The sequence below is a fragment of the Halichoeres trimaculatus genome, unplaced genomic scaffold (assembly GCF_033239565.1).
Source record: "Halichoeres trimaculatus isolate MK-OKI-2021-1 unplaced genomic scaffold, fHalTri1.1 fHalTri1_scaffold_8, whole genome shotgun sequence".
Lineage (NCBI taxonomy): Eukaryota > Metazoa > Chordata > Actinopteri > Labriformes > Labridae > Halichoeres > Halichoeres trimaculatus.
In genome coordinates this window covers 4003943-4018193 of record NW_027437186.1, presented here as the reverse complement: position 1 = coordinate 4018193, position 14251 = coordinate 4003943, and the positions used below count along the sequence as shown (strand labels likewise).

General features: G+C 41.6%; 1 protein-coding gene across 1 annotated transcript in view; it reads left to right on the top strand.

Annotated features, from left to right (window-relative positions):
* rin2a (Ras and Rab interactor 2a) overlaps positions 1 to 13842 on the top strand; it is an 81032-nt gene extending 67190 nt beyond the window's left edge. The window contains exons 9-12 of the mRNA XM_074675715.1: positions 6853 to 7161; positions 7560 to 7691; positions 7796 to 7959; positions 9940 to 13842. Of these exons, the coding sequence (XP_074531816.1) occupies positions 6853 to 7161; positions 7560 to 7691; positions 7796 to 7959; positions 9940 to 10416 (1082 nt within the window). The 3' untranslated portion in view covers positions 10417 to 13842. The remainder of the gene's footprint in view (positions 1 to 6852; positions 7162 to 7559; positions 7692 to 7795; positions 7960 to 9939) is intronic.
* Positions 13843 to 14251: the final 409 nt, after the last annotated feature.

The following is a 14251-nucleotide window of genomic DNA, read 5'->3' as shown; positions in this document are numbered from 1 at the left end:
AAATCACAGCCAAATGCTCCCTGCTCCACAAACCCCTTTTCTTTTGATTGTCCAGGCTTCTCCAGACCCTTCAGGGTGAGAGCTTATGGGAAGACCTGATGACTTCACCTTTTAGCAAGTTTGTATAATTGGTGCTATTTTTAGAAGGATACATTTTGGTCAGTTTACAGACAGCTTCAGGGATTTCTATAGAACATGTAGGAACATGAATACATAGAGTTTTGAAAATCCATATAAAAGATGTTTTTAAAGTCTTTAAGTCTTGTAGCTGTCAGTATGGTGATGTAATAAATGGAGATGAAGCTGTGCGTATGTCGTGTCAGGTAAAACTGGAATATAACCATCAGACCAAAGAATTGTGTAACCAGCACAGGTATGTGGATGATGATAATCACTTACATTTTCTATGACTGTGTGGGTGAGATCAAGCGACCTTTGGAGTTGGATGTTCAGAGCCTCGGACTCACTTTTGAACTTTACTTGTTTGCTTGACTCGAGGATGGCTGAGGCTTTTTTTAGGGTGTGTATCAGGGCGACAGGAGGTGAACAATCTGTGTATCAGGAGAGCCTCTTGGTTCAGATAAGAGGGAGATAGAAATACTTCCCTGTCAGATATCAGGCTATTTTTACAAGGACCATTCTTTGTCTACATGTCCGTCTTTGGGCATTATCATGTGTGTGTGTCTTTGAGCTTCAGGTGTGTTTACTCTGAATCTGCCTGACTGCAGGGTAAAAAAAAAAATCATGCAGATTTTTTGTTAGCTTTTCCTCTGCCTCAGTGGTAACATTTCCTGCACATTCGTCATAAAGCCCAGAGAGGATGTTTGGAGGGAGGATGTTGATATTGAGGGGAAGAGGCCCTTGTTTGTGGGAAGCGTGACTCTGTTTGGTGCTGACCTTGGCTGATAAGTTGTCCCAAACCCTGACTCCTCTTTGTTTTCAACAGGAGATTCAGACTATGATGAGATGACACATAACCCTTTAAGCCATGGCCTCTGTTTTAGGGCTCTTCCAGAGAAATGACACACCCAAACTGAAAGAGTGAACTTCTGCATCTGCAAGGTCTGTTTAGCCCCTTTTCCACTAAGTGGTTCGGTTTGGATCAGTGGAGTTTGGTATAGGTCGGATTGGTAAGTCTGGTCCTGTTTATGTTTCCACAGACAACCATGCACTTCTTTGTAAGCGGTGTGTAAGTTGAATGCTCAAAGCTGCGTCAGCAACGTAATAGCATGGCGGCATAGCCGACACCGCAGTGTACCTGCTGATAAATCCAACGAAGAAGAAATACAAGACACAGTAAACAAAGAGCAATGATGGCAGACATCAAGCAATTCACCTTCTTTGTAATTGGCATGTGGATCTTTGTCACAAAAAACAATCAACTTCTGTTTCACAGAGAAGGCTGTGTGCCACTGGGAGAAATACAGCAGCTGCTGTCGCACTGGAAGTGACCATTCTTGCAACCAGTCAACATAGTATGGTGTTTCTAACTCCAACTTCAGGTCGGATCAGTGTGTCTGACATCCCAACAGATGGGAACCAAAAAGTGGGACAGTACAAGTCTGTATTTTAGGGACATGTCCCAAGATTAGTCAATGTTAATGCCACAACTACTGAGAGGAACCAAACCGAACCACTTGGTGGAAACAGGACTTTTGAATCATTCTGGTGTTATAATAAAGGGAACACTCGAGAATTTTGTTCAGAGGTGTCAGTATTAGTATTCATGTCACTGAAACTCAAGTCATATTTATGCCTTCTGTTGCAGAGTGACCTCAAAGTCCCCCAATTTGGGACCTTAAGGTTTTAAAGCAGGGTGTCTGCGGGGTCTTAAAAAGTACTAAACGTTGATAAATCAATTGTGGGAAAATTAAGGCCCTTAAGAAGTATCAAAAAGTCTTGATCGTAATGTTATGAAGTATTGAATTTTATTATTCAAGCTTTGACTCCAAACGATCCATGAATATTTGTTTTCCTCCTTGCGACTGTAACAAACTAACAACAGACGGTTCTATATTTCCGCCATGGAAATAGTCCATCTGGTTGGAAAATGTTGCTGAACCTTCAAAAATAACCACAACTGGTGATTGGATGATCATTCTGCTGTTCACACTCATCACAGACCAGCGTGAGGATCTAGAAAAAAATTTAGGATCTAAAAATATTTCACTCTAGATCATAAGAGTCTCCCAAGCCTCCTGAGAAAATTTCTCAGGCTTTTCATGACCTGGGATCTTGAATTCTTACGATTTAGAGAAAGTTTTCCCTGATCTCAGTTGTTTTGGAACAAATTGTCTTTGTTCAAATCACTTTTTTACTGGATACAACGCGACGAGATAAGTTATTTATCAGTACAGTTACGTAGCACTGTTGTTTGAGACGTGACAACAAGCAAAGTAGTAATTTTGTGAAGCGTGGGCTATATGTGTCGTTAGCAGCCCAACATATCCGTAGGCTAGTGTGACAGCAAACTCAGTTTGTACAGTAGTTTAGTAGACGTCCATATGTAACGCAGATAGAAAGCAAATAACACAACCTCAAGCACGTCCTAAATTTTGACAATGGTAAAATAAATTCTTGTTTGTTTTTCTCCAAGTTGGCCTTGAATAACTTCTGTTACTTTTTGTGTGAATGGGAATGTCAATTAACCTGCCTTTAGTTTCATTTGTTCTTTTAAGCTTTATTCCTTCTCAGCTTACCTAATTTATGTTAAAAAGCAAACTACAACTGTCAAAGATTGGTTGCTAACAACAGCTTAAAGTCACGATAAGCTCTTAAAACTTTTTAAAGGTTTTTAAAAAGTCTTAAAAAGGTATTGAATTTAACCTCAGGAATTCAGCATTTACCCTGTAAAGGGTAAAAGTGTTGTGAATGGCTGTTTTCCAAACTGCCTACTACACCACCAGCCTACTATTTTGGCTGAAATTCAGTCTGTAGTAGTCAGTATGCGAAAACTCACTCAATCTGCAGTATGCCAAAAATCTCCAGATGTCCTTTTGACCCAGGAAAATTTCTCAGTATACAACAGACCAGTCTACCTGGTATACTGTTTCCCACAATGCACAGCGCTAACCCTCTTTGTCTATCCGGGGAGCAGGTTTCGGTAAATTACCGCTATCTTCTGGAATGAGTCGGCATTATAGCTACAATACAACAACACTAACGTTAGATGGTCTGTGAGATAACAGTGGAGTGATGAGAAAGAAACAAGTTAATCTTGTTACTTCCAGTTATAAAAGAGGTGTTTACAAATTTATTAGAGATCCTATAAACTACTAATTACCTTTTCTTTTAAACCATACATGGATGATACAAAACGTTTTGGTTTAAAATTAAAAATCAAAAATGATGATCCCATTATGAAATGATTAACAAAATAATTAAAATGCAAAGATCTACCCAAAGTTTGTGTTGTACTTAAATAATAAAGGCAAAATAAACTCTGTCACCTGTAGCTCCATTTTCTGAAACAGGAGACCAACCTAGTGCACGGAAAAACAGACCCAACAGAACAGTCAGACTACATAGTACATGCAAAAGGAGTAGGCAGAGTGCAGTGCCTACTACATACTGCATTCACATGTAGTATGTAGTAGGAGGTTTTGGAAAACAGCCTATGATTTCAGTTTGAAGCCTGGGCAGGATGCAGGTGTTCCCTGAAGGAGTCATCCATAACTCCTGGCTGTTCCTCAGTTTCCCTCACAGTCTTACGGACCTGTGAAACACACAGATTTACTCTGAATAATCCAGTTTTCATCTTTTGTTAATGAGTTTTACAGATAAAGAGGGAGTCCAGTAGTAAGTGAAGCTACAGGAGAAGAGTTTAAAAAAAAGAGGTGCTACTGTGCCTTCTTTAGTCTTCTTTCTGTTTTTCTCTCACTGGCGCAGCATTAATTTAGTCATAAACGCAATAAAGAATGGTCTTGGCATCGTAACACAAACAAGTAAAAACCAACAAAGCCAGCCAGAGTCAGTGCCAGGAAAAAAAACTCTTGTAGTGCTGATGCCAGCTGGATGTGCTGGGTGCCCTGCTGTTTCCCTCTCTGTCAGTGTGAGGCCTTTGAATGAGGAAGTGGGAATGAGCTGCCCTGCTCGGTTCCTGCAAAGGTAGCGTGCAGTGAAAGAAAGCTCCCTTTAAAGGGGATTTTGTCACTTTTGAGCCTGTTTCCTGTTCTGTGTTTACTGGTGTGTGGAATGTAGTTTGATTCACTTTCTTCAGGATCAGTGTGCAGACGGGACACAACTGGAATTTATTACAGGGGGGGGCTGTTTGTCCATGCTGAACTCTAGAGGTGATCATCTACTATTTAAGAGTCTAGGAATGCAGGAATACAAAGTGTCAAAGCAGGAACTGTAAAGTCTTCATCAGTGCTGACAGAGACTGACCTGAAAGGCAGATGCTGAATGCCATCAGACTGCTGTGGAAAGTCAAATCTGTGTCTGCTAATGCGCTCAGCTGAAAAAACTGCTGACTACACCCTTTCCTGGAGGAAAGTCAGGAACGCACACTCAGACAGTCCACACACATGGTCCTTATTCAGCAGCGCTGTGGTCTGGCCTCCTTTTCTGCTCCCATCCTGTCTGCATCATGATATCATGGCTTGTGTTAAAGAGACTGAATGAGCTGAGCTTGTAAAAACTCCTGTTGACACTGTGGATGAGCAGATACACACACATTCTGATGGGCCTGTGTGGTCATGAAGCCCTGAGTTCCTGTGAAGGTTTCCTGAAACTCCCCTGGAGGGCTTCATGTGTGAACACAAACAGGCTCAAGCTTGGGTGAGCAAAGGGTTCAAAATGAACAGGTATGGTTTGTTAAAGGGGCTGTGAGGAGTGTCTTAAGTGATCTGGAAAAAGTCTCCCTTCTGGATATACACTCACCAGCCACTTTATTAGGTACACCTTGCTAGTACCGGGTTGGACCCTCTTTTCCCTTCAGAACTGCCTTAATCCTTCATGGCATAGATTCAACAAGGTCCTGGAAACATTCCTCAGAGAGTTTGGTCCATATCGACATGATAGCATCACACAGTTGCTGCAGATTTGTCGACTGAACATCCATGATGAGAATCTCATGTTCCACCACATCCCAAAGGTGCTCTATTGGATTAAGATCTGGTTGACTGTGGAGGACATTTGAGTACAGGGAACTCATTAGCCACGTTTACATGGACCCAAATATTTCGCTTGCATTCGGTTTATTTGCTCAAACGGAAACAATTTAACCTTTGCATACACCTCATTCTGAAAGAAACGTGCCAATCTGAACGGACATTTAATCTGTTTCACAGGGGTGGAATATTCCTTTCCCCAAACCGATTGAGGTATCATGTATCCACTCAAATGGAAAGTTGTCAGGGTGCGTTCTTTCAGCGCATGCTCAGATATGACGCAAGACGCAACTAGAGACGTTCCTCAATTTTAAAAATGGCGGCGAGCCGTCAGCACTAGACTGCTGCGGAAAGTTTGTTTTTGATCCAAACTTTGAAAGAAATGAACATAATATCAAGACTGGACTGACGACCAACTCGCAATATGGAGTATTGCGACACCGTGATAAACAAACTGTCGTCCTTCATCTTTGATAAATCACGTGATGTTTACGTTTTTCTGCGAATGCCCCATTGACTGTTCTGTTTGATTACAGCGGCGCATGTAGACCAGAGATTGGAATATTCCTTTCCATGTATACTATTGTTTTCGGAAAAGTCATTCAGAAAGATTATGTTCGGAAAGACAAAACACTCCTCATGTAACCGTGGCTAGTGTCATGTTGAAGAAAGCAGTCTGAGATGATTCCAGCTTTATGACATGGAGCATTATTCTGCTGGAAGTAGCCATCAGAAGATGGGTACACTGTGCTCATAAAGGGATGGACATGGTCAGCAACAATACTCAGGTAGGCTGTGGACTTTAAACCATGCTCAGTTGGTAGAAAAATATAATAGAATAAGAAAAATTATTAAGTGTTTAAAGTGCTTCACTGAGCTCAAATTTAACATTTACCCTCAAACATGAAAAAATAGCATTTCCAATTTAAAGTGCCTGATCCTGTGACTGAACTGACGTTAATCCATTTTTCTTCATGAGAATTCCTGATTTAAACTTGTTTAAAGACAACTCTTGAAGCAGTTAGTTTACCTGTAGCTTCATTTGGCTCAGCAGCAGCTTTGAGGTGGAAATGTATAACACCATATTTAAAGTTTCCCTCTGCTGCTGAGTAAATCAAATGAAACTACAGGAAAATGAACAGGAACTGTCTGACAGCTTCAGAAACTGGACTATAGTTATACACAGAAACTAGAGGCAGAATAAAAACAATAAGAATGGCTGAAATGGACACAGTGGCATCAGCAGCAACAACAGCTCAACAGTTGGAAAAAGGGCGTCAGAAAAAAGATATCTGGAGAAACAGTCTGCACCTTCAGGAGACTAAAGTTAGACGTCCATAAATTATGTTGAAAGGACGTCTTTTGAATGTATCTTTGCTCAGAGGGTTCAGGGCCGAGGACTTGTGGAAACTAGAAATTGTTCAGAAGAAGATCTGCTGTCTTAAACGAGAGCCCCCTTTTTCCACAGTGGGTGATGGTGTTCATGGGAAATGGTGTCCCTATCCCAGAAAAACACTACTCGATTTTTCAAAGGAGTCACTGTAATCTAGCCCATACAGATAGTCCTCACAGAGCCTGTAAAATAAACACTAGGCACTAGGGGGTTGGATTGGCCTATTGTCCAAAAAAAAAAAAAAAAAAAAGCTTAGCCCTCCTCTTAAAAGGTATAAAAAGTACAAAAAAAAAAGTTAAGTAAAAGTATACCTTGTAATTTCATCTTCATCTTTTCTCCTCTCCTCAGACCGTGTTCTGGAGAAGGCCATGCACAAGTGTGTTCTGAAGCCCCTCAAACCCATCGTGAGCGCAGCCCTGCAGGAGTTCCAGGTGCGCAGCGGGGAGTGGCAGGAGCTAAAGGAGAACCTGTCTCTGGCCAAAGCCAAGCAGCCGCAGGAAATGGGCGTGGCTGACACGCTGCCCCCCGACCCCGCCGCCATAGAGAAGATTAAGCACAAGTTCCACACCATGAGCAAACTCTACTCCCCTGAGAAGAAGGTGACCATGCTGCTGAGAGTCTGCAAGCTCATCTACACCATCATGGAGGACAACTCAGGTGAATGTTGGAGCAGTGAGAGCATCGCCAAGACTTCTGCATGGAAAATCTTTCTGGCTGCTAGTTAGTCTGTAGCTTTTTCCAATCTGCTTACTGTCCCAGCAGAACAGTCTGTGGAGTTTGTGAAAAAGAGCAAAATCTACTGAATGCCAGTTTATGATTGGGTGCTCTGTGAAAACTTGAATCTAGTAGTTGGATTATTTCTTATTTTTAGTATGATTTTTTAATTTTAGTAATTGCATTAAGTCATTCTTACTTAAGAAATACATTAGAAAACTTGACAATTACATTTTTTGACCCATCAGCTTTTCCAATGTATCTTTATTTTCATAAAATAAGACATCTTACTTGAATTGTCAGGTGAATGTGACTAACCCACTGTTCTGGTTTCCTGTCAGGGCGTCTGTACGGTGCTGACGACTTCCTGCCCATGCTGACCTATGTGCTGGCTCAGTGTGACATGCCCCAGCTGGACAATGAGATCCTCTACATGATGGAGCTGCTGGACCCCTCACTGCTCCATGGAGAAGGTCCGTTAGCTCCAACACTTCCGCAAACAGACATGAAGCCAGAGGTCTTCTCTTCTTCTTTGTTTCCTATTGTTCAGCCTTTCCCTCTGTCTGTCACTCTGCAGGTGGCTACTACCTGACCAGCGCCTACGGAGCCATGTCCCTGATCAGGAACTTCCAGGAGGAGCAGGCAGCCAGAGTGCTGAGCTCTGAGACCAGGAACACACTCCACCAGTGGCACCGCAGACGCACCATGCAGCGCTCGGCGCCATCTATTGATGACTTCCAGGTAGGCAAATCATGAAGAATACCAGAGACTTTGCCTTTAAGAGGGAGTCTATTCTGTCGCTCTGGTGCCTCAGAGGGGAGACCTGTTCAGCATACACTGCCACATTGTTAGTAAGGGTTGTGATTGGTTGAGTGGGGTTGGAAACAATGATCCAAACATCAGCCTGTCAGCGGATAACAGCTGGGTGCATGACCTCCATGTCCTGTCTGAAACACCCCACTGAGAAAAGACATTTTCTAAGTTAGACATCCTTTCACAGTCATTTTTGAGCGTCTAACTTTGGTCTCCTGAAGGTGCAGACTGTTCTTCCAGACAGGCTATTTTTTTTCAGATATTCTAAATGCCATTTATGATGCACTACCCACCCACTTTATCAAAGCCGGGTCTCGAACCAGCATCGCAAAAAGAGATGTCCAATACTGACACTGAAAAAATGTCCTTTGATCTTCTCTTTGCTCAGTGGGGAGGTACTAAATATATAAATAGACGTTCAGTAGACGTCGGAAAAAAAGATGTCGTCCCTTCCGGAGTCTGATATTTAATGGGACTTTGTTTTAGCTGCTGTCTCTTTGGCTACGTTCAGACTGCAGCCCTTAATGCTCAGTTCCGATTTATTGCTCAAATCCGATTTTTGTGTTTAGCTGTTCAGATAACACCTGTAATGTGACCTGACTGCAGACTGTGATGTGAACAGCTCACGCTTCAGAAGTGACACGCATGCTCAGTTTAACATTAATGACATCACGCACAGCACGGTGTGATGAGGAGCAACAAACACAGAGCAAATATGTGCTTCACAATGCTGTAAAGTTTGTTTCCATAACGCAAAACCTGATGTTACAGCAGCTCACCTTGAGTGAGCTCTTATTAAAGTAATTATGGCTTTATTTTATTTCATATAAACCTTAAGGCGGACGCTCTCTCCCGCACCGGAGTCTGCTACATCTCAGAGCCGTAGTGCGCTGAACAGGTGAACAAAGGGGGAAAAACTTAGTTTTGTCATCTGTTCTGATGTTTCGTAGTTTTTCTGAGGGCAGATCAGACAGGAGCAGACGGATCTCTGACTGACGCTGTCTCATAGGAAAGTACTGCAGCACGCAAATACACATGGATGAGATGGACAGCAGTGGATCATCGGTGTCTCTGCATCCTGTAAACTGTTATTTTAGCCTGATTAATCCATTCAAAAAGTCGTCACAGTGTTAATAAACTAAGTTTTTTAGATATCATAATACAAACGTGCGATTCATTCACCGTTATCCTTTATTGTGTGTGTAATGGAGACGCCAGTCGATTGCCCCAGTGCTCTCTCTTTTTCTCATCACTCATCCTTTTATGCATTGTTTAATCAAGCTTGTAGCTGGATAAATAACTAAAACTCTTCATTTAAAAAAAGCATACACTTTTCAATAATCATGTCTATATTAACCTCTAAATATGTTCCGTCCATGAAGTGACTTTGAAAACATTTGCCTTGAGGTAAACTGCTGCTGTAGATTGACATCAAAGTCGCATTAAATGCGACCTGGCTGTTCAGACCACGGTTGCATTCAAGGAAATCGGATATGTATCTGATTTAGTACCACATTTGAAAGTGGCCTGAATCTGATTTGAAAAGGTCAGATTCAATGCAACTTGTGCTGTTCACACTGTCAGAAACAAATCAGATACAGGTCACATTTGAGCCAAGAAATCAGATTCAGGTCACTTTTGATTGCAGTGTGAACGTAGCCTTTGAGGCTCCAAACCCCACAGACTCCCTTCCTTCTGATTGGTTAGCCTTCTGGAGTCCTATCTGCCATGTGTAGACCTTTATGTATGAGGCCCTCTCTTGTCATGAAGACTTTTTTGCTTATATAAAAGGAAGAAATCCTAGAATCCTCCTAAATGTAAGGTCAATGCACTTATCCAGGAGTGACAGGGATGCTGTTCATTGTTGGGGGCGCTTCATTACTCGTATTTCTTCTCTCTGCTCCTCAGAACTACCTGCGGGTGGCGCTACAGGAGCTGGACAGTGGCTGTACAGCTAAAACCCTGCAGGTGCGGCCGTATGCCACAGTGGAGGAGGTGTGTCAGCTGTGTGCCCAGAAGTTTAAAGTGTCCGACCCTGAGAACTACGGCCTGTTCCTGCTGATGGAGGGCAGCAGCCAGCAGCTGGCACCGGACACCCACCCTCAGAAGATCAAAGCTGAGCTCCACAGCCGCTCGCAGACCACGCCCTTCTACTTTGTGTACCGCCGAGTGTGTGGTGTCAGCAACTCATCATCATCATCATCGATTGCTCTGGATACCAGACACAACCTGAACAACCTCACTGTGACCTCCGAGCCCGAGGCCAACCTGAATGATATGAGCACGGAGCTGTCAGAGCAGCCCGCTCTCGGCCTCGGCCTCAGCCGTCCCCTGAGCCTCAGCCTGCCGCCCAGCCACCTCAACGGGAACTCCATATCAGTCTGACGGGGACTGGAGCTTTCTGAACAGAGTCTTTGTCTCCCTGCTGAGACTGTATCAGCCGTTTTCTCTGACAAACACGCTTCTATTAGACCCCGTCCAGCCTGCATGGGGCCCCACTGAGCTCAACACAGTGTCATGCCAGTCTCTACAAAGCCTGACTTCTCCTTTTGGATGACACGTCTGTCTCAGTCAACATCCCCTCACTGGAATGTTTTGTCTGACAGACTCGCGTGAAAGAGGAAAAGAAGAAAGGAGTGAAGGAAGTGAAAAAGATGGAGTTTTTTTTTCTTTACTTCCTCGGCTCAGAGGAATCTGAAACTTGGTTCAGAGAGAGATGTAGGGGTTTAAGGAAAGTGTATAATTGACCTGAACATTAAGATGTGTTCACAGTCCGGCCCTTGGTGTTACCATGGCGGTATAAAGAGGCCAGTCAGATCCCTGTGATCTGTAAAATACTCTGCAGATACTTTCTGCAGCTATGATTATGTTCTTACAGTTGCTGGTTAACTGTATGTTTATATAGTTTGTGTTTTTAAACTGTTAATCTTTCTGAGGGCAAACATGTTTTTTAGGTTTAGTGACACCCAGTGGAGGCTGGTACGTATTACAGTTTGTTATTTTCCACAGAGTTTTATTCAGAGCTCGCTGCAAGACACGTTGAGCTAAAAAAGAAAAGGAAGTAAGATTCAGGAAAACACGTGTATGATGTAAAAAATGAATAATGAATATAAATACTTGTAGCAGTGTATTTAAACACCTCCATCTATATTTACTGGTAATGTAAATCTGCAGTTTCTGCTTCAGGGCCAACACACAGTGTGTGGTTTTTTAGTTCCCTCTTCTACAGGTTTGGATTAATCCAGACAGTCTATTTGTTTTCTACAGAGTGAAGGCATTGAACACAACACTGTGTGTGTGAACAACTCATTCGGTGAATTGATGTTTGCGTACACGCATTTTTTATAAACAGAATCCAGCTGCCTTAAGTACAATAGAGAATAAAAGCCACGTAAAAATATATATATATATATATTTATAGAGAGAGAAAAAAGAATTGTAAAAGTAGATTTACGAGATAAATCTCAGAAATTCACGGAATCGAATCACAAATTTAGGAGGAAAAGTCATAAATATTGGACAGAAACATCAGCAGTTTACAAGAATAAAATCATACATTTGTGAGGAAATGATTGTACATTTATGAGAATGAGTCACAGATTTACAAGAAAAGTCATAAATTTGTGAGAAAAAAAGTAATACATTTACAGGAATTAAGTCTTAATTTCTTGGGAATAAATTATTAAATTACAACTAAAAAAATCATGAATTTACGAGGAAAAAATATGTTAGTTTTCAAGAGTTAGTCAAAAATTTTCAAGAAAATGTCACAAATTTAGTGGAATAAAATTTTAATTCCATAGAAACAAACTAGTTAATTACTAAAAAAACCCCCATTAATTTACAAGAATAAAATCATAGATTCATGAGAAGAAAAATGTGAATTTATCAGACTTTAGTCTTGAAAATACCAGAGGGAACTTGTTGTTTTACTTTACAGTTACAGGCTACCAGGAGAGCAGCAGCCATCTGTACTAAATTGAGGACTGTGGAGCATCTTGTGAAGTTTTACTTTTGTGTAGGTTTCACAATAAGGAATTATTTCATCTTCTAGCACATCAGTTTAACATTTTCATACTGTAATGACCCTGAAAAGTCAGCTCAGAAACTGGGGTTTTGTTGAGAACTTTGGTAAAATTAGAAAGTCATTCACAGATTCTGCGTTCCCTGATCAATAACTCACCAGTGGAACTTTGCTTTTATAAAATTCATGCCTCACTGCAGTCACAGCAAGGTAGACTGAGAGCTACAAATGTATTTTCCTCCAAACAAACTGTCCTCAGTGCTGGAGGACTTACATTGTTCTCTCTGCAGAGTGGCTCTTGATCAAATGAAACGTCTGCAAATTGCAGTACAGATAAAATATGATACAGAAATATTAAATAACTTCACCTAGGAGAGGTGCATCATCATCAAAATTATTCTACAGATGTGATCTCACAATTTTATTCTACATTTCTTTGGTCTCCTGCCTCTTAATAGCCTTTAGCTATTGACTGAGATCGATTGAGACAATTAGTTTATTCCCGCAAATTTACGACTTTTTTCTTGTAAATTCATGAGATTAATCTTGTAACATAACTTTTTTGTCACTTCAAAGTGGACCTAATCCTCTATTGTACTATGTAAGAAACATATCCCAGGCCTTTTAAATCTGTACAAAAAAAGAAGAAGAAAAAATTAGGTGAAGTTTCTTCCTTCACTGAACGCTGGAGCCAAACGTGCCTTTCTTTCAATCTTTATTCGTACAGCGTTGAATCACGACAAACGTTATTTCGGGACACTGGTTTATCATTGACAAAGGCCCAATAACAAGATAAGAGAGAGACTGACTCTGAAAGTAGTGTTGTAGCAGTGATGCTGATGATGTTAATGGTGAGACTGTAAATAGCCGTTAATAGCAGCAAGAGGAGAGAGCTCAGGGACTTTCCACAAAGATCTCTGCTCAGTCACTTCAATGGTACATAGACAGAGAGAGGGAAACAGGAGCTCAGTGTGTCATCTTGGTAACGTGAGAAAGCCAGTATGCATCCTTAATAACCACCTGAGACTGCACCACACATCAAGTTCAGTACAATGACTCTTTAAATTCACAACGTTGGCTCGTTAGCCAGAGCAGACCAACGCTGCTGATCCTCTTCACTCCACTCTTTTCTAAAACCATGTGACTAAGTTATTTGACTTTGTCTAGCACAGTGAGCAGAGCTGGATCAGAGACATTTCTCAGTTCACTCTTGAAATTGGAAGAAGATCAAAAACATTTGTCCCCACAGTGGCCGCTTGGCCTGTTTCTCTCTTCTGCTTTCACTGTACAGAACTCCCCGTGCTGCGAATTTGTAGAGCCCCACATTAACAATCAAAGATATAATATATGACACTGCCTTTTTGGATGATAATCCTAAGGATTAACATTTCTGAACTTGTATAAAATAATGTTGCTGTTGCGTGTAGTTTGGTTTGTAAGTCTTGTGTTAGAAACAGGTATGTTTAGAGATTCAGTTTTATATTTCCTGATTATCCTGGTGATATGACAGATTCTGTATCTTTTTGTTTAAGGGGCCGTTTCCTTTCAGATTGACCACGAGGAAGGCTGCCATGTAATGATTACTGACACCGCTCTGTACTACTGACAAAGGATGAAGGTTTAAAGCCAGAATACAGATATATGTGCTCATTCATAAACAGGTTTTGTGGACTTCAAAGCTGGTCTGAGGTCACACACACACACACACACACACACACACACACACACACACACACACACACACACACACACACGCACACACACACACACACACACACACACACACACACACACACACACACACACACACACACACGGTGAGGCATGCTCTGAAAACCCTTTGCCCTAGAGATGAAATGTGTTTGAAAAATGTTCACCCAGCTGTACAGTCTCAGAGTTTAGAAAAAAACAGATACTTGAAACTTTCACATGATTTCCTGAAGGTGTCAGTAGTTTCCAAGTCGAACTGATGTGCTGTTCACTAACTGGGTGTCTTGAGCTGATACACACTATCCCTTCCTGTTTCATGAGTGGTGTGTGAGCTCTGGTTGAGGAGAGGAAAGGGGGAGCTGTGCAGCCTCAGAGGAGTTCCAGTGTTTAAAGAAATAATCTGAGCCTAAATGACTTGGATGAAAGTTCTGGAAATGTTAAAGCCAGCAGCGGTGAGACTGGCAGCAATAATCTGAGCCTTTGCAC